Source organism: Lathamus discolor, chromosome 18 (assembly GCF_037157495.1).
Source record: "Lathamus discolor isolate bLatDis1 chromosome 18, bLatDis1.hap1, whole genome shotgun sequence".
Lineage (NCBI taxonomy): Eukaryota > Metazoa > Chordata > Aves > Psittaciformes > Psittacidae > Lathamus > Lathamus discolor.
The window spans coordinates 2682574-2704679 of record NC_088901.1 but is presented as its reverse complement, the minus strand read 5'-3'; the positions used below and the strand labels follow the sequence as shown (position 1 = coordinate 2704679).

Sequence of the window (22106 nt, the reverse complement as noted above, 5' to 3'; positions counted from 1 at the left end):
CATTTCCCAACACGCCTGATGTCCTCCCCTTTCTATCTTGCAAGTAAGCAGCAGGAGATGGGTAAATTTTGCTTTTCAGCTATGCAATAAGAGGCCATTGCAAACATTTGGACATTTCCATGCTTTGAGAAATCAGTGGTTACGAGTGAAAACAGCCTTTGGAACGCAATCACTTTCTCAATAAACAGAGCACTTCATACACTGCTCAGCGCAAGGATCTGCTCCTCTACTTGTCAGTCACAGAGACATTTAACTCCCGAAGTGTTTTGATGAAGGCAGCCATCTCCTCCTCACTGTCTGCCTTGAGGTAGTACGTGACCTTATTGGTAGACAAACACAGCTTCTTCCTGTCCGTTCTCTGTGCTTTGGCATTGAGGAGATTCATGCTGCCATCGATAAATGTGCCGATATCCCCTGCGTCCCTGCAAAGGGGAGAGTGAAGAAGCTCTGCGAGCCAAGCCATTGCTGCCTAAAGAAGTGCAGGCTGTTTGTTGGGGGGGATTTTCAACATGTTCTTTGCTCTCTCGATGGCCACAGAGAGGTGGGGAGGGTAAAAGGGACCCGAGTGCCCCATGGCCCCCAGCTTTCCCCACCACCTCCCTCCCTGCTCAGCTCCAACCCCACATCCGTGCAACCAATGGGAGCTGTAGGAAGCTTTGTCAGAGCTTCCCCACCTCCATCTGCCCCCGGTGTCAAAACCAACCTGCAGATGCCTGTTAAAACCCCTGTTATCATCCAAGGTGGCTGCTCTGGAGCCCTTGCAACCACAAGACCCAAGGAACGACCAACGTCCCCTTTGGTGGCACCTGCCTGGCTGGTGACTTACCGGTAACACTGAAGCCACATGTCCTGAATTTCAAAGCAGCGATACTCGTACCAAGCTATCCAATTGATCCATTTCTTGAAGTGGAAGATCTGCGTGTCCATTGCGAGACACGGAGGACTGAAAGACGACTGAAAGTGAACTGAAGAGGACAGGAGACAAAAGCAGGAACCGAAAGTGAAAGCAGTATTTTCTTAAAGGGACCTTCCAGAAAGGGATGTGGTGGCACAGATGGGGTTTTAGATGGCAAAGGGAGGGTGGATTGCCGTGTTGGTGGCACTGTTCAGGAGCTCTCCATGTGTAGGTGATGCCCAGCGCCAGCTTTCTGTCCTGCCACCTCAGGCTTTAGGAGCAGGGGCTGGGCGTTTGCACCCTGGGAGCTGGTTTCTGGGGAGCCTGAGAGCACTGTGCGAACATGCAGAACGCAGATGGGGGTTTAGGTGTCAAAGCAAGGATGTCAAGGGGGGATCTGTGCAGGCCGGGGGTGACCCAAGTGAAAAGAGGGGATTTATCAGTGCTTCTCAGTACATCCGAACTGGAGGTTGAAGCACAAGGGTGCCCACTCGGGATGTGGGGAGGGATGGGGAGGAAGATGAAAACACCCATGGGTGCAAAAGGAGCCAAAACCATGCCCAGGTGAGTTCCCAAACCTGGAGGAGAAAACATCCCTAATGCACCACATGGTTTTCCCTCAACTACGTATTGCCACTGGACTAAAATACAATTAAATTAGAACAGGCTTTGATGCATCCCATTAAGTGTGTCTTATTGTGATGCTGTGTTTCACAACAGCTTTATTCTCCAGCTAATCCATAAAACTCCACGGTACAGGTGGGTTCATGTCTGATTTGTGTCTTGGTGTTAGTGGAACCACCACTGAGCAGGTTCACATGCCTGACAAGGGAGTGCAATTTCCACTGCACACTGACATAAGAGTGGACAGAAGAAGGTCCCTGTGTAAAAGGAAATGGGGAAACCAGGAGCCTGAAGTGGAACATACACAAAGGGAAGTATATTGCTCCCCAAAATCTCCATCAGCCTGCTCTGCTCTCAGGCAGGCTACACCACATAAGGATCACACGCTAGCTGTATAACATGCACAGTATTAAAGAAGCACACTGAAGCAAATAAGCTCACGGGCACAAATCGGGTATATATCTCTTTATATATAGTAAATAAGTACAATAAAGCAAATCAGTTCTCTATGTATATATGTATAAGTAAAGTGCAGAGGAAAATTAGCAATTTATCACATCATTACTGCATAGAGAGAACAGAGATTGAGAGATACATCACCCATCACCAATTTTCACATAATGTTGTAATGTGAAAAACTAACATTACAAAGCATTCAGAATCCAGTGGTAACCAGTTTGCATTTTGCCATGCCTATGCATTGTGTGAGCTAAAGCCAATATTCATTCCCATCTATCAGTAATTACTAAATGCAGCTTCTCCAACGGTAATGCTGCATCAGCAGTTGCAAAGAATGCTGTCTTTTCTAAGCTGAAGACTTCTACTTTTCCTGCATTTCACATCCTACATTTCCCAACACGCCTGATGTCCTCCCCTTTCTATCTTGCAAGTAAGCAGCAGGAGATGGGTAAATTTTGCTTTTCAGCTATGCAATAAGAGGCCATTGCAAACATTTGGACATTTCCATGCTTTGAGAAATCAGTGGTTACGAGTGAAAACAGCCTTTGGAATGCAATCACTTTCTCAATGAACAGAGCACTTCATACACTGCTAAGCGCAAGGATCTGCTCCTCTACTTGTCAGTCACAGAGACATTTAACGCCGTAAGTCTACTGATGAAGTCCTCCATGTCTTTTATACTGTCTGACTTGAGGTAGTAAGTCACCTTATCGTTAGACAAATATAGGGTCTTTGAGTCGATTCTCTGTGCTGTGGCACTGCTGAGATTGATGCTGCCGCGGATAAGCTTGCCGATGTCATCTTTGTCCCTGCAGAGCAAAGGGGAGAGTTAAGTTCCGCAAGCGAAGCCATTGCTGCCTAAAGAAGTGCAGGCTGTTTGTTGGGGGGGATTTTCAACACGTTCTTTGCTCTCCCGATGGCCACAGAGAGGTGGGGAGGGTAAAAGGGACCCGAGTGCCCCGTGGCCTCCAGCTTTCCCCACCACCTCCCTCCCTGCTCAGCTCCAACCCCACATCTGTGCAACCAATGGGAGCTGTAGGAAGCTTTGTCAGAGCTTCCCCACCTCCATCTGCCCCTGGTGCCAAAAGCTACGAACAAAACCAACCTGCAGATGCCTGTTAAAACCCCTGTTATCATCCAAGGTGGCTGCCTGGCTGCTCTGGAGCCTTTGCAGCCACAAGACCCAAGGGAGAACCAACGTCCCCTTTGGTGGCACCTGCCTGGCTGGTGACTTACCAGTAATAGTTAAGCCACGTGTTCTGAAATTCAAAACAGCGATTCTGGTACCAAAATATCCAATTTGTCCATTTCCTGAAGTGGAAGATTTGCACGTCCATTGCAACACAGGGGGACTGAAAGCGAACCAAGGTGAAAGCTGGAACCAAAAGTGAAAGCGCTATTTTCTTCCAGGGCCCTCCGCGGAGCGTGTGAGGTCTTACATGCCTGAGGTGCTGAGTTATGGGTGTGAGTGCGATGCAGCCAGGACATCAGCATCACCCAGGTGCTCATGGAGTAATGCTGAGCATGGCCGCGGAGCCACAGGGTCTCCAGGGGGCAGCCGGTGGCTGGATTTGCTCCCGCACCGATGCTCCGGAGCCGAGTCATTCAGGCTTGCGAGCGGCGGCTCCTGCAGCGCCCTCTTGTGGCACCGACCAGAAAAGGCCGGCGGTCCCCTCCGGGGAGCTGGCTTGGGACCTTCAGGAGGCAGCGCGGTCCTTGCCATGCGCGTTGCTCTGGCACCACCGCTTTCTGACCCTCTCCATCACCACATCCCTTCCTCCCATTCCCCCATCCCTCTCACCCTGTCCCAGTCCTCCCTCCATCACCCTCACCCCAAAACTCTTCCCTGTGAGGGTGCTGAGGCGCTGGCACAGGGTGCCCAGAGAAGCTGTGGCTGCCCCATCCCTGGCAGTGCTCAAGGCCAGGTTGGACACAGGGGCTTGGAGCAAGCTGCTCCAGTGGAAGGGGTCCCCCCTGCCCGTGGCAGGGGTTGGATGGATGAGCTGGATCATTCTATGACCCCTGTCGCCCCCTCCATCACTCAGAGGCTTTTCAGCTCTGGGGAGTTTCTGTCCCTGCCTGTCGCTGCCTGTCCCCATGGCACACCCACCTCCTACCAGTACGATTCATCTGGAATAGCCTGAAGGAATTAATGGTGGAAAGGAGAGAAGCTGGGCTTAGGTATTAACGTGCAACATCATTTTTCCCAGAAAGTCTGTAATAAAATAATCCCATAAACCCAACAAGTGTTGGTGCTATTTATGTAATGTCATTGCTGGCAGGAGGGCACAAATGCAAGTGGGTTTACGTAAAGCCCTATGCTCCTGGGGCAGGGGAGGCACCAAGGGATGAGGCTTTTGCTCTGCGACTTCCCTCTGAGCTTGTGCTGGAGATTGGGGTGGGTTTTCTCCCCCAAACCCATGCCTGAAACAGGTCAAAGAGCCTCCAGCAGGACTTCGCTGCTGACCCCGTAGTGTGTGAGCAGCCTGGTGACAGCATTCACTGGAGCTTTCTGGGGGTGACTCAGGGCTCCTGTGCTGTGTGGGGCACAGGGGGGCCCACAGAACTAAAGCAGGATGCACAGCTGGTGTTGCAAAGGGTCCTGGCTGGTGGCTGGACCAGTTTTGTCCACCCGGTTTGAATCTGGAAGTGTAGGTACCAGCACTGCCACATCTGCAGCCTGGAACACGGGGATGGGGCTCACTGCATGCGGCAGCGCAGCTTTGAGGAGTGGGAGCATCTTGTAGGAGCTGCCCCAGAAGCCACCAGGTGACACGTTCTTTGCAGGGACATTGCCTAAAACCACAGCACAGGGGTTTGTAAGGATGCAGGAGGGGATGGATGGATGCTCACACCCAGCAGAGGCAGCCCCACAAGTGTTACCCTGCCCATGAGCAGTCACCATGGCACAGGACTCGGGGTCCAGCTAAAGATCCTGCCGGAACACAAAGCGTGATGAGACTGAGACCAAAGGGTGGGGAGGAACCATTGCACTGGAGTATTCCGAATCATTTTGGTCTTACTGGTTTAATGGAGTTGATTATGACTTGTTTTAAGGTCTTTCCCAGCAGTTTCTGCTCTAATCAGGTCAAAAGCTGATTTGCAAATAATCACCAGGAAAGGGGGGGGAAATCGAGGGATTTAAACCCAAGCTATGCATTTTATACTATTAATTGAAAGCCTGTGGGAGATAATGTGTCCCTTCTCCTGGCTGAGACCTGTAAGCTGCTATTAGCAGCAAACTCCTCACCCGGCTTGGGAATCACCTCCTGGTTGGGATTACGGCTGTGCACGCATGGGAAAACCCCCAGCAGGCAGCAACTTAGTGAAAGGGCAGAAATGAGGGAGCATCAAGGGGATACGGGCTGCCCGAGCATCCATGACCTCCACATCGGGTAGCACAAACCCAAAAGTAACTGCTTGAAAGCAGGGATTAATAAGTAAAGTCATGCTGGTAACTGAAATATTTCTCTGCCCGAGAGAGAAATGTGCAAGTTGGACTTTATTGTGAGCTCTGTGTGTGTCGGGCACACTGCTGCAGGCAGCTCCCAACACACTTTCCACATCCCTGGAAGAGGGAAGAGGTCGATAATCAGAGAAATCCACTCCAGCATTAATTACATGATATTACCAGGGCTTATTGGCTAAGCCCCATTCTAATCACCCTCTCTGTTGTATTTCAAGCAGCACCTAAGGACGCTGCATGTAGTGATTAAAATAGATCTCAAAGTTGACTTCGGCACGGGCAGCGCGGTGCAGGCACAGCAGCAGCACCAGTGGGCACAAGAGGCGAGAAGCGAGGATTAACACAACAGACCTGCTGTCTCCCACCAAGGTAGTGGCAGAACATTCACGAGTCAATGAAATCCCCCCAACCCCAGCCCGAATCCAGTGGGGTTTTCCATTATAAATAAATGGGGGGGGGAAGGGGGGGGGAGTTATGGTTTTCCAGCAGGAGGGAGGGATTCATGCAGCCTCCAGGGAAAAGTCACTGCAGAAGCTCAGCGCAGCAAAGCGAGATCCCGTTCTGGTGGCTCGGCTGAGGGATGCTGCTAGCCCTGGGATGGTGAATGCTGCAGCTGCGTCCGGTGAGGAGCAGGCTCACAGAGACCTTTGCCAGTTGAACCACTGCACTTCCCAGTCAGGAAGATGCTGTCAGGTCCGAGCCCTCCAACCTGAGGCCGGCTCAGGGCTGGTGGGACAGCGATGGGGACAGCAATGCCAGGACCCCACACAAGCCTTCTGCCTGGAGGGGGATGCTTCATCCTGAGTCCACCTCGTCGTGCCTTCGCACCCCTCTGGAGCCGATAGTGACAGGCTCCACTGCAGCGTGACATTGAGGGTGCCCAAGGACTCTTGCTGGAAGCACGGGGAGGATTCAAGCATCACCGGCTGGATCAGTTGTCAAAGCGGTCCCAAAAATCCAGCTTGGTGGGAGGCAAATGGTGCTGGTGCCATCGTGAGGACCAGTCCCCTTCTGTTGTCCGCCCCAAGGAGGGTGCAGTCTGGCGCCAGAATCAGTGTCCAGGAACAGCAAAAGTGGGGTGACTCCAAGCCTGCTTGATTCCCCTATGGAAGTCTACACAGGAGCACATGAAGGCTGCACACAAGTCCCAGCGCGAGGCACAGTCCCACCAGTGTCCTGCTGCCACAGCATCCTGGGGACCCCTCCTGGCAGTGCAGCTTGGACAGGGAAGGGGCCCTGCCCCATGGAGGCTGCCCTGAACCTGCTGCCTTCGGGAGGGAGGTGACCCCAGGCTGCGCTGGGGCTGCTGACAGCAGATTCCCCTACAAACCCCCCCAGACCTGGCAAAGATCCTCCAGGGACCCCAGACCCTGCTGGGTCCCCCAACCTCAGTGTCCCCCACGACCTCCCAATTCATTGCACACCCGTGGACCCCTGACCCTGCAGGATCCTCCAAGCACACCAAACCCCCAGCAACAACACCCCCCAGATTCCTCAGGGCACCCCAAGGTCCCCAGACCCTGCTGGGTCCCCTGAAGTGCCCCAATCACATGGGGTCCCTTAAGGAGCCCCACACCCCGCAGGGTCTCCTCCCATCAGACACCTCAGGACATTGCTGAGGTCCCCAGATCCCGCTGAGACCCCCAAACCCATTGGGTCCCAGCCCGTCAGATTTCCCAGACCCTGCTGGGTCCCCCCACCCCACAGGGTCCCCCAGGAACCCCAAAGCCCAGAGGTCCCCAACTCGTCAGATTCCCCATGACCCCCTAAAGGACCCCAGACCCTGCTGGGTCCCCCATACCCCTCCGTCCTGCAGGATCCCTCTGGGACCCCCAAACCCCTTGGGTCCCAGCCCATCAGATTCCCCAGACCCCGCTGGGTTCCCACACCCCACGGGGTCCCCCAGCTCCCGTAGGGTCGCCCTGAGATCCCCCTAACCCAGAGGTCCCTGTGTCACCAGACTGCCCAGGACCCTCTCAAGGAGCCCAGACCCCGCTGGGCTCCCCTTGGGACGCCCCAAACCCAGAGGTCCCCACCTCATCGCACTCCCTACGCCCCTCTAACGGACCCCGCTGGGTGCCCCCCCCCCCCTCCGCCCCAGCACCCCTGTCCCTAGGCGGGGCTGCGGGGCGCTGCGGGCAGGCGGCGGGCGGCAGCGGGCGGAGCGGCGGCCCCGCGGGAGCGGGCGGGGGCCCAGGGCACGCAGCTGCGGAGGGCGCGGGCGGCCGCCAGGAGCGCGGCGGGCCGGGGCCGGGGCCGGCGGCGGAGCCCCTTCTGCAGGCGCTGCGTGTGCGCCGCCAGCGCCAGCTGAGCCTGGGCCACGCCGGCCCCGAGCCGGCCCAGCGCCTCTGCGCGGGCGGCCAGGCGCAGCTCGGCGTGCCGCAGGGCGCAGTGCACCTGCAGCACCCGGCCCTCCAGCTCCGCCGCCGCCCGCCGCCGCCCCTCCGCCGCCACCAGCCGCCGCCGCGCCGCAGCCAGCTCCACCGACCCGGGGCTGCTGCTGCCGCCGCCGCCGCCGCCGCCGCCGCCGGTGGTGTTGCTGGTGCTGGTGGTGGTGCTGCCGCTACCGCCGCGGTCGGGGCGCTGCTCGCTGCCCGCAGTCGGACTCGCACCCGGACCCGGGCTCGGATCCGCCGCTGCCGCCGCCGCCATGGGAACGGGATCGGGAGCGGGGCAGCGCCGCGGTGATGCTATATACCCGGGGGCGGCGCCGGCTACGGGCGGCTCAGCCCCAACGGGGCGGCTCCGGCACCGGCACGGGAAGGGGGGGTACGATGGGGACACGACCCCGACCCGGTGCGGTTCGGTACAGGGGATGCTCGGGATCGGTATGGCCCGGCACGGCACCGGGCTGGGTATGGCTCGGTACGGTACTGTCACGGGCTCGTGCTCGGTACAGCTCGATACAACGGCAAGCTACTGGCACCATCACGGCCCCGGGCTCTATACGGCTTAGTACAGAACTGGACTGCCCTCGATACGGACTGGCACTGGCACGGCTGCGGGCTTCGTACGACCCAGTACAGCGCCAGAACCAGCACCGTCATGGATTCGGGCTCGGTATGACTCAGTACAGCACCGGCCCTGAGCTCGGTATAGCCTGATAGGGCACAGCTCGGGTATTGACACCCTCACAGCCCTAGGCTCAGTATAGGCTTGTATAGGACCATCCCGGTGGCAGCGGGAAACTGCCCTCCCTTAGGGGCATCACTGAGAAAGGTTGAGAGGGTTATTGGGGGGTCACTAGGAAAGGCCGGGCTGGGAAGGCTTAAGCTGGAGAGGCTTAGTGGGAAAGGCTGGGCGAGGAAGGGATACTGGAGAGATTTACTGGGAAAGGCTGGGGGAGAGGCTGAACTGGGATGGGTTACTGGTTTCAAGCCTGCAGCCCCTGGGAGAAGCAGCTGAAGAAGCTCCTTGTGCTGGCTGGGGGCTGCTGGTGGCCCAGCAGCCAGCATAGGGTAGGGAAAAAGGCAAGAGCAGCCCCTGTCCCCCCCCCCCAGCTGTGGCTGGGATGTCCCAGTGCTTGGGGCTCAGGGGACATAGCACCAGGACAGCACGTCCTTGGTTGCATGACTGTCACAGCAACGTCGTTGCCGATGTCATTATCATTTCAGTGTTAATAGAGCTGAGAGTGGGAGGGAGGTGGAGCAGGAGGGTGCTGCTGCCACCTTGCTCCCCCGAGGAGCCTGGTTTTCAGGGTTCCTCCTGTGGGGATGTCACGCTCAATGGCTGCATATTCACATAGGTGCGTGGGGTAACGTCTGCTTGTACCCGCAGCAGAGCGGCAGAGAGGATAAAAGAGGTGATGGGAACCAGGTGCCGAAGTCTCATCCCACCCCCAGACAGAAGGAAAAGCAAAAAACCCACCCCAGCCTAAAGCTGTTCCCGGCAGAGCTGTGTCCATCCTGCGATGGATGAACACCCCCGTCCCACGTGGACTGATGGCAGCTTTGTTTTCCTTACCTTATGAGGGAAAAAAAAAACCCATCCCTTGTGCTTTGTGTTGCATTCGTGCTCTTGCCAGCACTGCCACACGTCTGCCAGACACCGGAGCAGCGTCAGAGGCTGCTGCGTCACCGCTCCCGGCCCCCACTGCCAGCTTGTCCTTTCCCTGCCTGTCCCCCACCTCCCACCGCATCTCCCCTGCTCCACGGCCAAGACATTTGCTCTCCAGGCTGAATGTCAGGCTGTAAGAAAGCTGAAGTCCAGGCTGAACCATCCTCATGTTACCAGTGTAAATGCTGCTATGAAGTGAGGTTTGATGCTGCATCATCATAGGTTCAGGGTCAAAGCTCTGCTCTTGCTCCCCCTGCCTCCAACCCAAAGAAGCTGTAGGGACAGGCAAGTACTAAAGAGAACATTCTCCTCTCTGATTTTTTCCTCTGTTTCAGTGGAACCTGGACCCCCGAGAGTACCCCAAGGGGGGAAAGGGCTGGGGTCTGTCTTGCAGTGAACTTCTCCCACTCCCCCAAAGCGAAATCTCAGAATCGCTGAGCTCGGAGGGACCTCATCACCTTTCCAGCTCCTGTCCCTCGCCCAGAGTGAGAAAAGGAAATGGTGATAGGGAGCAGTTATGCCTGGGAAGGAATTTCAGAGATCAGACGAGGCCAGATGGGCTGGGGATGTTGGGCAGGAAGGCTGGGGTGTTGCTGAGGCCCCCACAATGACTGTGTCTCCAGGCTGTCAATAGCACATCCTGCTCGATGAACAGAGCCCAGTAAAGGCAAATCATAGAGAAATGCAGGAAATGCCCATGCCCTCCAGATTTAAGTCACAACCCAAGTCCCTGACACCCTCCTGTGCTGCTGCGGGCCCTGCCTGAGCTGACGAGCTATTAATGATTTAGCAACGGAGTCTGAAATTAGCAGTGCTCAGAATAAACCTCTTTGATGCAAAAGCTCAGTTGAGAGCATTGTTCTCTCTTCCCTGGCAGCGACCCTGCGCACCCTGCAGCTGCATGTGGAGGCACCGACAGCAGGGATGGGGCACCAGGCTGCACCCCACAGCCGGCCCAGCACTAGTTGCCCATCTTCTGGGGTCCATGAGGAGAAGGACTTGAAGCCCTGAGGAGAAGCAAATGAATCCAGAGGAGGCCATGGGGATGCTGCAAGGGCTGGAGCAGCTCTGCTCCAGAGCCAGGCTGAGAGAGCGGAGCTGGGTCAGCCTGGAGAAGAGAAGGCTCCTGAAGGGGAGACCTGAGAGCAGCTCCAGTGCCTGAAAGGGCTGCAGGAAACCTGGAGAGGGGCTTGGGAAAAGGGCCTGTAGGGACAGGCCAAGGGGAACGGCTTTAACCTGCCCGAGGGGAGACTGAGATGAGCTCTTAGGCAGAAGCTCTTCCCTGGGAGGGTGCTGAGGCGCTGGCACAGGGTGCCCAGAGAAGCTGTGGCTGCCCCATCCCTGGCAGTGCTCAAGGCCAGGTTGGACACAGGGGCTTGGAGCAAGCTGCTCCAGTGGAAGGGGTCCCTGCCCGTGGCAGGGGTTGGAGCTGGAGGAGCTTTGAGGTCCCTTCAACCCAAACCATTCTACGATTCCCCCAGGGATGTGGAGCCAGCCCCTCATTGGCTGTGCTCTGCCCCAGGTTAGGGCAGCCCTGCAGGAGGATGTAGTTGAGGGCTGTGCAATAGCCTCTGATTTTGAGCCTCTTTAAAACCCTGCATTGGGATCTGCTCCAGAAAAGCAAAGCCTCATTATAGGATGTAAATCATTAATGTTAGTGCCATCTCTCCCAGTGTCTCTGCAAGCTTTCCCTCAGGTGTCCCAGTTCCCAGGCAGGGGAGATCCAGCCGCTGCTCTCTTATTCTGGCCCAGTTTAAGGGAAGAAATCCTGCATCAGACTTTCAGGTTTAAGCCCCAGGACTTCTGGGTTGACCCAGCTCCATCCTGGTCCCGGCAGCAAGCTCTGGAACACAGCGGCAGCTCAGCCGGGAGGTGACACAGGAGCTGAGGGGCGTTAAGCAGCCTGGTGCTTGGCTCAGGGGGACACACTGTGCTGCCCAGCTCATCCTGGATGTGCCAAGCTCTATGGGGTGGCACAGGGAGAGGTTTTATGGCTGGGATCTGTGCTCAAGGCACCTGGTAGAGGAGAAGATGGATTTCCAAGCAGTGCTTTGTGTGGTACACAAATGAAAGCCTGGCCAGGGAAATGACACCAGCTGCATGTAAGTACAGCGTTCCTGTGCCAGAGGCTTAAGTACATAAATGTGGTCTTCCTGCCCTTCAGAAAAGGAATGAGCTGCTTGGCACTGGCACCATCACTCAGATTGATTTCTCTCTCTCCTCCTTCCTCTTGGAAACTGGCTGATGCTTCTGAGCCGAGCGCCTCTGCTTCGGCTGCAGCCTCCATGCTCAGCCGTGTTCTTCCAGGCTCCTTCCCTGCCTGCTTCCCCTCCTGGTTTCCTTCCTTTCCTCCAACCCTTCAAGGAAGGATCCGACCCCAAGAGTGAATCATCAGCTCTGTGGTGAGAACCACTGAGTCACCAAGCGGCAGCAAACAGGACGGGCTGAGCTCCTGGGGAGCACTGGGCATCACTGCAGCTTGTACTTCCCTTATGCCACTGCTGTCCTCAGGGGAACTTCTCCCAGCAGGAGAAGGGATGGATGACGTTGTTGCTTTGTGGGGTGCTGAGCATGGAGGATGAAATCACCCCAGATGAGGGGTGCAGGCCCATTCATGGCTGTGGCCAGGCTGGAGAGCAGGGCTGGGGGGGGGGCAGGAGGGATGGCCAGAGGCTTTAGGGGTGTCAATGTACTTGAACATGGCCTGGATGAAGGTTCTTCTGGGATGGACATGTTCCAGGGAGAGGCACCCAAACCTGCAGGCAGCACGCAGGGAGGCCCAGGTGAGATGCTCTCCATGGAGCAGAGGTCCCATGGGACACTAGGGGAGGGATGTGGCCACCCCGTGCCTGTCACTGCATGTCCCTTGGCAGGGATGTGCTGCCTGGTGCAGGCAACACAGGGAAGGAGTTAAAATGATGAGGAACAATGCAGGGCAGACTGGGGTGATCCTGGGGATTGGGACTCTTGGGGACAGGGATCCTTTCAGATAAGATCCTCAGGGACAAGTGTTCTTTGGGACAGGATCCTTGGCGATGACGATCCATTGGAACAGGAAGCCTTCACAGGGATCCCTGGGGAGCGAGACCCTTGGGGATGAAGACTTTAAGGATGGGGACCTTGGGGACAGGAATCCCTGGGGAAGGCAATCCAAGGGATCCTGGGAAATGAGGACCCTCGGACACGGGGACCGTTTGGAACACAGACAATTGGAGATGAGGATCCTCGGGCAGCGGAATGCTTTGAGACAGAGTTCACGGTGGCAGGGCTGCATGGGGACAGGGCTCCATGGGGACAGGGCTCCATGGGCATGAGGCTCTAGGGGGACAGGGCTCTGTGGGGACAGGGCTCTGTGGGGACCGTGGTCCCACCTGGGGAGCCCCGCGCGGAGCGGACCGCGGCAGCTTCGCCGTCCGCGCTCTACTGTCCCTCGCGGCGGCCCGTCGGGCCGGGTCACGTGGCTCACCTGGGCCAGGTGAGGAGGGGCCGGGCGCCGTTCGCTCGCTCGCAGGTAACGCCGGGGCGGGGGGAGCCGGGCCCCGGCCGCGACTTCAACCTCAGCCCCCGGCTCCGACCCCGGCCCCGGCCCCGCCGCCGCTCGGCTCTGACCCCGGCGGGGCCGCCCGCCCCGGGGGCAGCAGAAGGCCGCGGCCGGGAGGGGCGGGCACCCCCGAGGCCTCCCCCCCCACCCCAGCCAAGACCGGCTTCTCGTGTCCGTGCGCCCCGGGCCGGGGGAGGCTGGCGGCTGAGGAGCAGCCCCCCCAGCGCTCCGCTGCTGTCGTTGTTCCCCCCCGCTCTGATCCCCTCCCTGCTCTGGGGCCTTCCCGGCCCTCGCCCCGCGAGGCTGGTGTCGGTAGGAGCTCTGCCGGGGGGTGTTGGGTCTCTCTCTGGTCCCTCCTGGGGTCGGCTTGGCTTTGCAGAGCTGATACCCTGATGGGGAGCGCGGCGGGGAGGGGAGGCTCCCCCCGGCGCCCGCTGTTCTCTGCTGCCAGCTTCTCCTCTGCCCAAAACCCACCGTCTGGAGGATGGCGGCGGCCCAGAGAGGGCAGAGCAGGCTCTGCCTGGGGCCCAGGCGGGGCTAGCCCCCCCCCCCCACCGCCGCGTTCCGTTAGTGAGGAGGAAGGGGCAGCACCGAAGTGGAGTCCTGTTGTCAACTGGAACAGGGGCTGCTTCGGGCTGGGGGTGCAGGGGAGCGTTTGGCGAGAGGCAGTTCCTTGTCTGGGCTGTTTGTATCGCAGGTAGGCTCAGCTGAGAGGGGGCAGCAGCACAGGGAAGAAGCCAGATCAATGTTCCTCTAGGCCAGGGTCTCTATTGCTGCCCGGTGCCAGCAGAGCAGCTAGGGGTCTGAGAGCTTTATGGAGTGGCTTTTAGCATCTAGCAAGGCTGTTTAGAAACCACTTCTTGATGGTTCCATCTATTTATGATAAGCTGTGTCTTGTATCCTGAATTTAGGTACCTGTTACTGTTCTTGCTTCCCTAGTCCCTAACAATGGCAGTGTGGTTATTGGCAAACGATGTGACTTTGTTAAGTAGATTCAGTATGTAATTTAGCTTTTTCCAAACTCTCAAAGGAAAGCCTGTCCTCTGAACAATGAAGATCTTAGACCCCGGCTAACTCTTAGATGCGCAAACTCTTCGGGAGTCCCTCCTCGTTCTTCTGAAGCAGATGCTCAAGTTCTTCAGGAGGATCTTCACTCTTCACAGCCAGTGCCTGCGTGAGACCAGAGAAAACTCCCACCGACCTTGTGAGTGTGAACTCGGCCGTGGATTTCAGTCAGAGCTTTTCTTTAGGGCTGTGTTAAGCAGTGGGCTCCAGGTTTCAGACCAGTCCCTTGCTGCTGGATCAAGGTATTGTGTCTTTGTGCTCCTGGGGAACTCCTCCAAGGTGTGAGCTGGTGGTCACAGCAACCTGAGCTAAGAAGGGAAGGGAATGGGGCGAGCTCAGTGCTCAGGGCCGGAAGCATCTCTGATGCCACCGGGGGTTTGTGCAATGTCAGGAAAGAGGTTTAATCTCTGTGCCTGCAGGTGTCTTTCTGCAGAGCTGCGATAATGCTCCTCCCTGTGTCAGAGATGCTCTGAAATGTCAGAATGTTATATATTGTTATATAAATGGTTGTTATTGTGCAGTGCATGCATTAAAATCTGATGAGGCCATGGTATTAAGAGCATTTTAAACTGCATTACAACACTGATGAAGCTGAGGTAAAAGCCCTGCAAGCAATCAAAACTCTCCACTGATGCTGAGTCGAGGGAGCTCTGCCTGCTCAGCACTGGAACTGGAGTGTCCGGGGCTTTTATATTTAACGTATTGTCCAGGAATGTGCAGAAGGGAGTTCCTGGGACATGCATTGCTTGCGGATTTTTGTAGGCTAATGGAGCCAAAGCATTCCTGGATAGCAGTGGTGTGCTGTAACTGCCTGGCTTTCACTCTAGCCTGCTTCTTTGTGTGGAAAATGTGACTATTTGTTTTTAAAAAGGGAAAAGGAGGCAGTGCTCTAACAAGATAGGATAAAGGTATATATTCATGCTTAGGGTGCCCTATAGAAAGTGCATAGTAGAACAGCAGGGAAAGTCCAAAACTGCATAAGCTATGGCTGGGGTTTCACTGCGTATTAATTAGCCTAATTAGGATTTAAAAGGATCTCTTGGGGGTGAAAGCAGTGTTAGCCAAGAGGCTTAGAAACTGTGAGCAATTTAGGGCCCCACACAGTCTGGGCTAAAAGCAGCAGCAATAGGAGTAGTGGAGGGTGACAGCCTTGATGCGAGTTTCCATCACCCAGTGCTGAGTTTCCTTCGTAAAGGGAGATAAAATGTGCCAAGCTCTGCTTGATGGATGTGTGGAGCTCAAGTGTGACAGTGTGTAAACACAGTTTACTCCTGTGCGCAGAGCTGGGGCTGTTGTGTTAGCCAGTGAGAATGGTTGAGCACATAGGCTGCTGGTAGGGTTTCTGTAGCAGGGCTTTGTGAAGGTTTTGCTCCTGTGAGGCTTGATTTGAGAGTGACTTGATGACAAGATTTTCTCTTTAATCCAGATGAAGACATCAGTTTTCATAGGAAAGCCTTTGGCATAACTTGGCCTTAGCATGACTAGCAAAAATCATTAGTGTTAGTAACGCTGCTGTTGCTAAACCCTCTAAATAGCATTGAATAATCTGGAGTCTGAATTGGCAGCTTGCATAATGATTGATTGCTTGTCATCTCCTCCTGGGCATGGTGTGTTTTGAAATGGATAGACACTGTCAGGGCCCAGCTTAATCCTAAGGAATGCAAGACAAAGGGGAAGTCGTCTAAAAGAAGATACTTTCCCTTTGGAGCCTGTCAACTGGCTCCACCTATGGCTGTGATGCTCATTTATTGCTCTGAAGCCTGAGTCTTCCAGCTGCATGGAGGAAACCTCTTCTGAAGGATACAGGGATTTTTATGTCTTAAAAACCAGTCCTTTTAAAACAGTTCTTTTAATTGAAGCCTCTCCTGAAAGGAAGCAGCAAAGTTGAACGGTTGGAGAACCCTGAAGCCCAGGCTGGATCCCCTCCCTATGCAAGTGAGAGCAGTGTGAATCCTAGTGCAAAATACTTCTGTAAATAATGGGACTATCAAACTGGGGAATCACTGAATCTGAATGTTGGGTTCTTCTCTGTTGATCAGCAGCTTGCTAAGGTGAAACTGGTGATGAATCCTTTGTTTGACTTGAGACCTTCTTGTTCTGCAGGTGCCTGAGCAGTGAGCCATGCTGGGCCGGAAAACAGGACTCCCCCACGAGCTGAACAGCCACCGCCAGCTGAACCGGTCCTACCAGGAGGCTGTGCCCCTGCGGACCAGGGCATCCAAGGAGACAGATGTCAGTTTGGAGGTGTTCAGTGGCTCTACACCTGAAATCAAACAGGGCCGCAGCAGAGCCCAGCAGATGCGGGATAGGAAAGGTCGCAAAGCTGATCTCAAAGACTCCAATGGGAGAGAGGCAGAAACAATTACCTTTATTTCTGGTACAGCAGAGGCTCCCCCAAACCAGAGCTTTTGCTGTTCCTCTCTGTCTCAGGCCTGGAACACATACAAGGCTGTTTTCTGTTGTATAGTGACCTGTGGGGGCTGCTTTCAGGACTGCAGTGTCTGTATCCCCTATCCAGGGCCCACTGAGACCTCCACTGATGATGGAAAGAATGGAGATTATAATGGGCGACTGCCAAACAGCCCTGCCAATGTCTCTCCCACTGAGAAAAATGGGAACCAGATCAAAAAGTCCAGCATGGGTAGCAGTTTCAGTTACCCAGATGTGAAACTGAAGGGCATTCCTGTCTATCAAAACAGGAGCCCCAGCCACCACCTGGAATCAGATTCATGCTGCAAAGAGCTGCTGCCAGAGAAGCCCTTCAGGAACAGCATAGAAAAGCCACCCCTCCCCAGCAGCCACCGGAGTTCGGAGGAGTATTATTCCTTCCACGAATCTGACCTGGACATCAGCGAGCTGAATGGCTCCATGTCCAGCAGGGAGATTGATGTCCTGATCTTCAAGAAGCTGACGGAGCTCTTCAGCGTCCACCAGATCGATGAGCTAGCCAAGTGCACATCAGACACTGTCTTCCTGGAGAAGACCAACAAGATCTCGGACCTCATCAATAGCATAACTCAGGACTACAACCTGGATGAGCAGGATGCTGAATGCAGGCTGGTCCGAGGCATCATTCGCATCAGCACCCGGAAAAGCAGAGTCCGGCCCCATATTTCTATCCCAACCAGCCAGAGCCATGAGGAGAAGTCCAGCAGAGGCAATGCACCAGACAGCGGGAATGAAACCATGCTGGAGTCCATGGTCATCAGCCAGGATGGTACGTGTGGCTTCCCTGGTGCTACCACTTCAGAACAAGAGGGTTATTTTCATGGGATCACAGAGTAGTTTGGGATGGAAGGGACCTTAAAGCTCATCCAGCTCCAACCCCTGCTACAGGCAGGGACACCTTCCACTGGAGCAGCTTGCTCCAAGCCCCTGTGTCCAACCTGGCCTTGGACACCACCAGGGATGGGGCAGCCACAGCTTCTCTGGGCACCCTGTGCCAGCGCCTCAGCACCCTCACAGGGAAGAACTTGTGCCTAAGAGCTCATCTCTATCTCCCCTCTTGCAGGTTAAAGGCATTTCCCCTTATCCTGTCCTCACATTCACTTGTAAGAAGTTCCTCTCCAGCTTTCTTGTTGGCCCCTTTAGATACTGAAAGGCTTTTCATTTTATCAAAGCCATGGAGATGTGACAATGGAGCAGAAATGAAAGCTGGTGTCTGTCTTCAGGCTGGGCTTTTCTTCCTGGGATGTGTGAATGAAGGTCCTTATGTATTACTGGAGACCTCTGTTTCTCACCAGTCATTGTGTTGGGGCTTTCTAGATAGTATCTTTCACTGTCAAGGAAGTTTGTGCTGAGCAATAGAAGTTCTGCTGCTACTGCAATGATTCTGCTTTCCTCCTCACCTCTAAGCTGGGCAGAAAGACTGAGTCAAACTTAACTGGTATGACCAGATGAGCTGGCTTGTGCCTGAGGATGTCCAGTTACTCAGCTGCCTCTCTCCGCGAGCTACCAGTGCTCTTTGCTAATGCCACCCTTAGACTATACTGTGACTGGGAGCCTCCTTGAAGCTGGGACTTCCTCCACACAGTGGATGAGGAGCTGACAGTAGATATCCCTGCAGAGAGGAAGGAAGGGCTGCTGCCATAGCCTAAGTGCTTCCTGGCTGTTTGAGGGATGCTTTCCTCCTGGTCTGGAGCACTGACCTCCAGAACAGCTTGTAAGAGAGCTTGTTTTAGAAAGACCTTGGAAAGCTCAGTGAGGGGGGAGAGGAGAGGTCCAGAAGTAACGGAGGAGGAAACTGGGTGGTTTAGCACTAAGGCTGCTGTTGCTTCCTGGTATTTAAGAACTACAAAGCTCAGATTACCAAGACAATGGTGGAAGCAGTCTGAAGAATGGGACTCTACCTCTCCTATTACCCGAGGGTGGTGCCTTCCAAGCTGAGCCCTGTGTATTCCCTGACTGGGATCAGTCTTGAGTCACAGCGGCCCATCCTTTCCTGTCTCAGCCCCTCTTGGTTTTCATTCCAGATCTGGACGTGCAGATATCAGAAGAAACATCAGCAGATGTGATAGCCAGGAACATGAGGCGACACAGCAGTGCAGGTAACGTAGCTGACCAGGGTCTTCATTGCAGAGGCATCACAGGATTGAGGGGAATGCCCTGGGTGTCCCATGTTACACTGTCCTTCCAGTTTTCACCCTCAGAGGCTGGGCTGACGCCTGCCTCTTTAGGTTAGCATAAGGGGAGTAGTTCTCTTGAGCTTTGGGCATGAAGGGAGCTCAGAAGACTGCCTGGGTCGGTGGGTGCTGGAAAAGAATAGAACCCAAGTATGGGGTGATCTCTGTCCATGCACAGTGCTTGGCCTGAGAGCATTCTGTCCTGGGGTGTCTGTGGGGCTGTATTTGGGGTGTGACTGGCTAAGGTCACAGCTGGGTTACACCGGGAACAAAAGGAACTGTGCAAAAGGGAAGCAGGACAGGGTGATGGGCTGTCCCCTGAGCTCTGATCCTCCCGGCATACGTGCTCCACTCCAAAGAGCAGCCCAGGGCTAAAAGACAAGTTTTCTCCTGCATAATAACAGATCTGTCCTTGGAGATGGCTACAATACAGGCAGGGTTGCTCCCTGCCTGTGGGCTTTGTGTGGCTTTCTCCTCCCTCATGATACACAAAGCCTTTGTGGCAGATGCTTGCCTAACTGCCAGGCTGCTACAGTTCACGCTGTCTAATGGCACCATCTCTTCTCTTTCCTCTCCAAGGCTCTCCAACAAGCAGAGATTCCTCTTTCCAAGACACAGAGACTGACTCATCCGGGGCACCTCTGCTTCAGGTGTATTGTTAAGGAAAAGGACCCAAGCAGCAGGCAGGCATTCCAAGGCTCTGCTGCTATCGGTTTTCTCCTCTTTCAATATGGAGTGTGCTATGCCACTTACTTTTTTCCCCCCAATCCACCCTGATCCTTTGTTGAAGCCAAATTTCTCCTGCTCTCTAGATTTCACTGGATTTTTATTTTTTCTTGGACAATATAGAACATCAAGGAAGTGAACTGTGGAGCTGATGAACCTGGGAGGTGAAACGTGTGCCCAGGGAAGAGATGATGGACAAGGAAGTATCAAATATCTTGTGCCTTTGTGATTTCCATACTTCATGTTTAGCTTCAACAACCTCTATGGCCCAGCCCTTTTCCTCTGCTTTTGAGGATCTGTTGCACAGTTCTTGCTTTCTGGCATTGCAGAACTGAGTTTGGGTAGGGCAGAACTGGATGGTGTCTCTGTGTTTGTGCTGATCCTGAGTTGAGGACCGAGCACCTACTCTCCAGGGACCCAAATCTCTATTTAAAGTAGCTGGGTGGGTCCCAAAAACATTGAAGTCCTTTATCCATGGTGCTTGCAGAAGTCAGATCTGCCTCTTTCCCCACCGACCACCCTTAGTGGTGTCATCTTCTGCTGCACTGTATGAGAAGGTTCCGGTAAAGTGGTTCATTTAATCTCTGGCCTCTTGCCGTGTCTCCTGAGATAGTGCCAGTCACAGAGGGGTGGGATGCCTGCACAGGCATCCCCTTTCCCAAGGAGACCACGGGGATCAGCTGTGCAGTCACTGCCAGGTGTGGGCTGACCTGCCAGCTCTTCCTCACTCATCTGCCCAGCCCTCTGCCTGGCATCACACTGGCTGCTGGGCCAGCCTTGCACTTGGGATATGGCAGCAGAGGGAAAGTTGCTTCATTTTGAATGGGTTTTGTAGTTAGGCACGGGGCTGTTTGCCTATTCTTGCTTTGAGAGGGAAGCATCCCTTCAGGGCTTCTCCGGGGGTCCATGAGGAACTGCCCTTCAGTGCCTTCTCTTTCCCTTTGCTCTGCTCCAGCTGGTCAGAAGCAGGAGATGGGGCATTGCCACCCCGAGGGCACAGTGCCAGCTGGCCTTGAGGGCTGCAGCATTGCAGCAGGAGGAAGCTCTATCTTACTGCTGTTACCACTTGGATATTTATCAGAAAGCAAACAAGGTGAAGCCATGGGACTTGTTTATCCGTTCAGGTGCCCTTGGATGTGAGCAGAAAACACTTCAGTTGTATTTACCAGCCATGGCATAAACGCACCCACTGGTTTCTGGGGGAGAGGGAAACCAAAATAGCCCCCGTGCTTTGGTGTGGACCATGGGTTTGTACCTGAATTGAACTAAACTGTGCCTTTATTTCCTAGCCTGTGATTACTTTTCAAATGGTTTGCTAGGGAGGGAAAGGATTTAATTCCTCACATGAGCAGCCAGGCTTATTTAACCAGCCAAAGCCCTTTGAAATGGTTCAAGTGCCTGTTGGAGCCTGGTTTTGTGACCTGCTCATTCCTGAGCATGCCTTCATAAATCATGGACATGACCAAGCCCACACCTGGGGACGCTGGCGGAGAGAGCTTTTGAAAATAAAGGGGAGAGACTGAGACTTGGATTTGCCTTCCCCTCCCTGCTTTGTTGGGTTGTGAAGAACCCCATTGATGCAAGAAAGAGACTTGAAGCCAGGCCAGGACTCCCAGAGGAGCCGTGTTTGGTCGCCTCCTTCCAAATGCTACCGATGGACCCCTTTGGCTTCCTGCTTCTGAATGGATTTGTACGTATGTATTTGGACCAGTTTACTTCAACCTGTGCACTGAGGCGTCAGCATGGGTCACACTGACATGCAGCTCTGTGCGCTGAGCTTTGGAGACGAGGGCTGAGGATGGACTTGCAAAGAGCTGCCAATCGCCATTACAGATGCAATAGCACATTTTTCATGTTTAGTCTTTGTATGAAGAGTGAATGTGGGTGGATTAAGCTTGCAAAAAAAAAACACCCCAAACCCCCCAAAAACCTCACGAAGAGGAAGACTCTCAACTGGATGGTCCCTGAAGCTGGTGCCCCTGTGGTGTCTTACGGGATTCTTTTGCACTCCTTGGCCTTAAATGTCTGAGTTGGTCGTTTTTATAAAGCAGAACGATGTGCTCTTTACCTGTGCTGTGTCTCTTGCATTCCTGCTGGTAGCAGGCTGAGGGGGAGCCTGGGCCAGGCCAGGAGCATTGCACAGGGCATTGCTGATCCCTGCTTTCCCAGCAGCACGTGGACAAAGGTATCTTTGTCCATTGGGCAGCGTGTGCCCAGGGGGATTGATTGTTCAGAGGCTGAACGTCGTGGGCTGGTGCACGCAGGGAAGCTAGGGGCAAAGAAAGGAGCCGCTGGGAAGTGCTTGTTTGCACACAGGGAAACTTGGACCTTCCCTGAGCGGTGATGCTGGAACTGAGCTCAGTCATTAATAGAGGCTCTGGAGTGGCTGCTGGCCTGGATGGATCCACTTGCAGGGGGGAGGTTGGCTCACTCTCTGCCCCTGTGACCTGAAGGACCAGTTTTGCACTAATTTCACTGCAGGATCTCAGCTGATGACCTGCAGAGCCCCATTCCCTGCCACTGACCTTCCCTTTCCCTCCGTGGGCAGAGGACACAGGGAGGTGGTTGTGGTGGGTATTTTCCCCTTGGTGCATAGGACATCTCCGGGCAGAAGAGGGTGGATAGGGTGAAGAATTGGCATTAACCCCTTTT

The 22106-nt window shown here is 54.8% G+C and overlaps 2 protein-coding genes and 1 long non-coding RNA gene across 6 annotated transcripts; 1 reads left to right on the top strand and 2 right to left on the bottom strand.

Annotated features, from left to right (window-relative positions):
- Window positions 1–1969: 1969 nt before the first annotated feature.
- LOC136023289 (uncharacterized) lies at window positions 1970–3605 on the bottom strand. The gene is made up of 2 exons (XR_010616545.1): window positions 3215–3605; window positions 1970–2787 (listed from the first exon to the last, which is right to left on the bottom strand). It is a non-coding gene; the product is annotated as an uncharacterized LOC136023289 (long non-coding RNA).
- Window positions 3606–7556: 3951 nt separating this feature from the next.
- TRNP1 (TMF1 regulated nuclear protein 1) lies at window positions 7557–8097 on the bottom strand. The gene has a single exon (XM_065698003.1). It carries the CDS (start codon window positions 8094–8096, stop codon window positions 7557–7559), a length of 540 nt encoding a protein of 179 aa, XP_065554075.1. The 5' UTR covers window position 8097.
- A 4844-nt stretch (window positions 8098–12941) lies between these two features.
- On the top strand, window positions 12942–21521 carry KDF1 (keratinocyte differentiation factor 1). Of its 4 annotated transcripts, none has more exons than XM_065697492.1 (6): window positions 12942–13011; window positions 14072–14245; window positions 16210–17323; window positions 18579–18653; window positions 19308–19378; window positions 19578–21521. In XM_065697492.1, exons 3-6 carry the CDS (start codon window positions 16228–16230, stop codon window positions 19620–19622), a joined length of 1287 nt encoding a protein of 428 aa, XP_065553564.1. In that variant the 5' UTR covers window positions 12942–13011; window positions 14072–14245; window positions 16210–16227; the 3' UTR covers window positions 19623–21521. The 4 variants fall into 4 exon arrangements, with proteins under 4 accessions (XP_065553564.1, XP_065553563.1, XP_065553566.1 ...); XM_065697491.1 differs by lacking the exon at window positions 12942–13011 and adding an exon at window positions 13070–13353; XM_065697494.1 differs by lacking the exon at window positions 12942–13011 and adding an exon at window positions 13070–13353 and having other exon boundaries at window positions 19308–19411.
- Window positions 21522–22106: the final 585 nt, after the last annotated feature.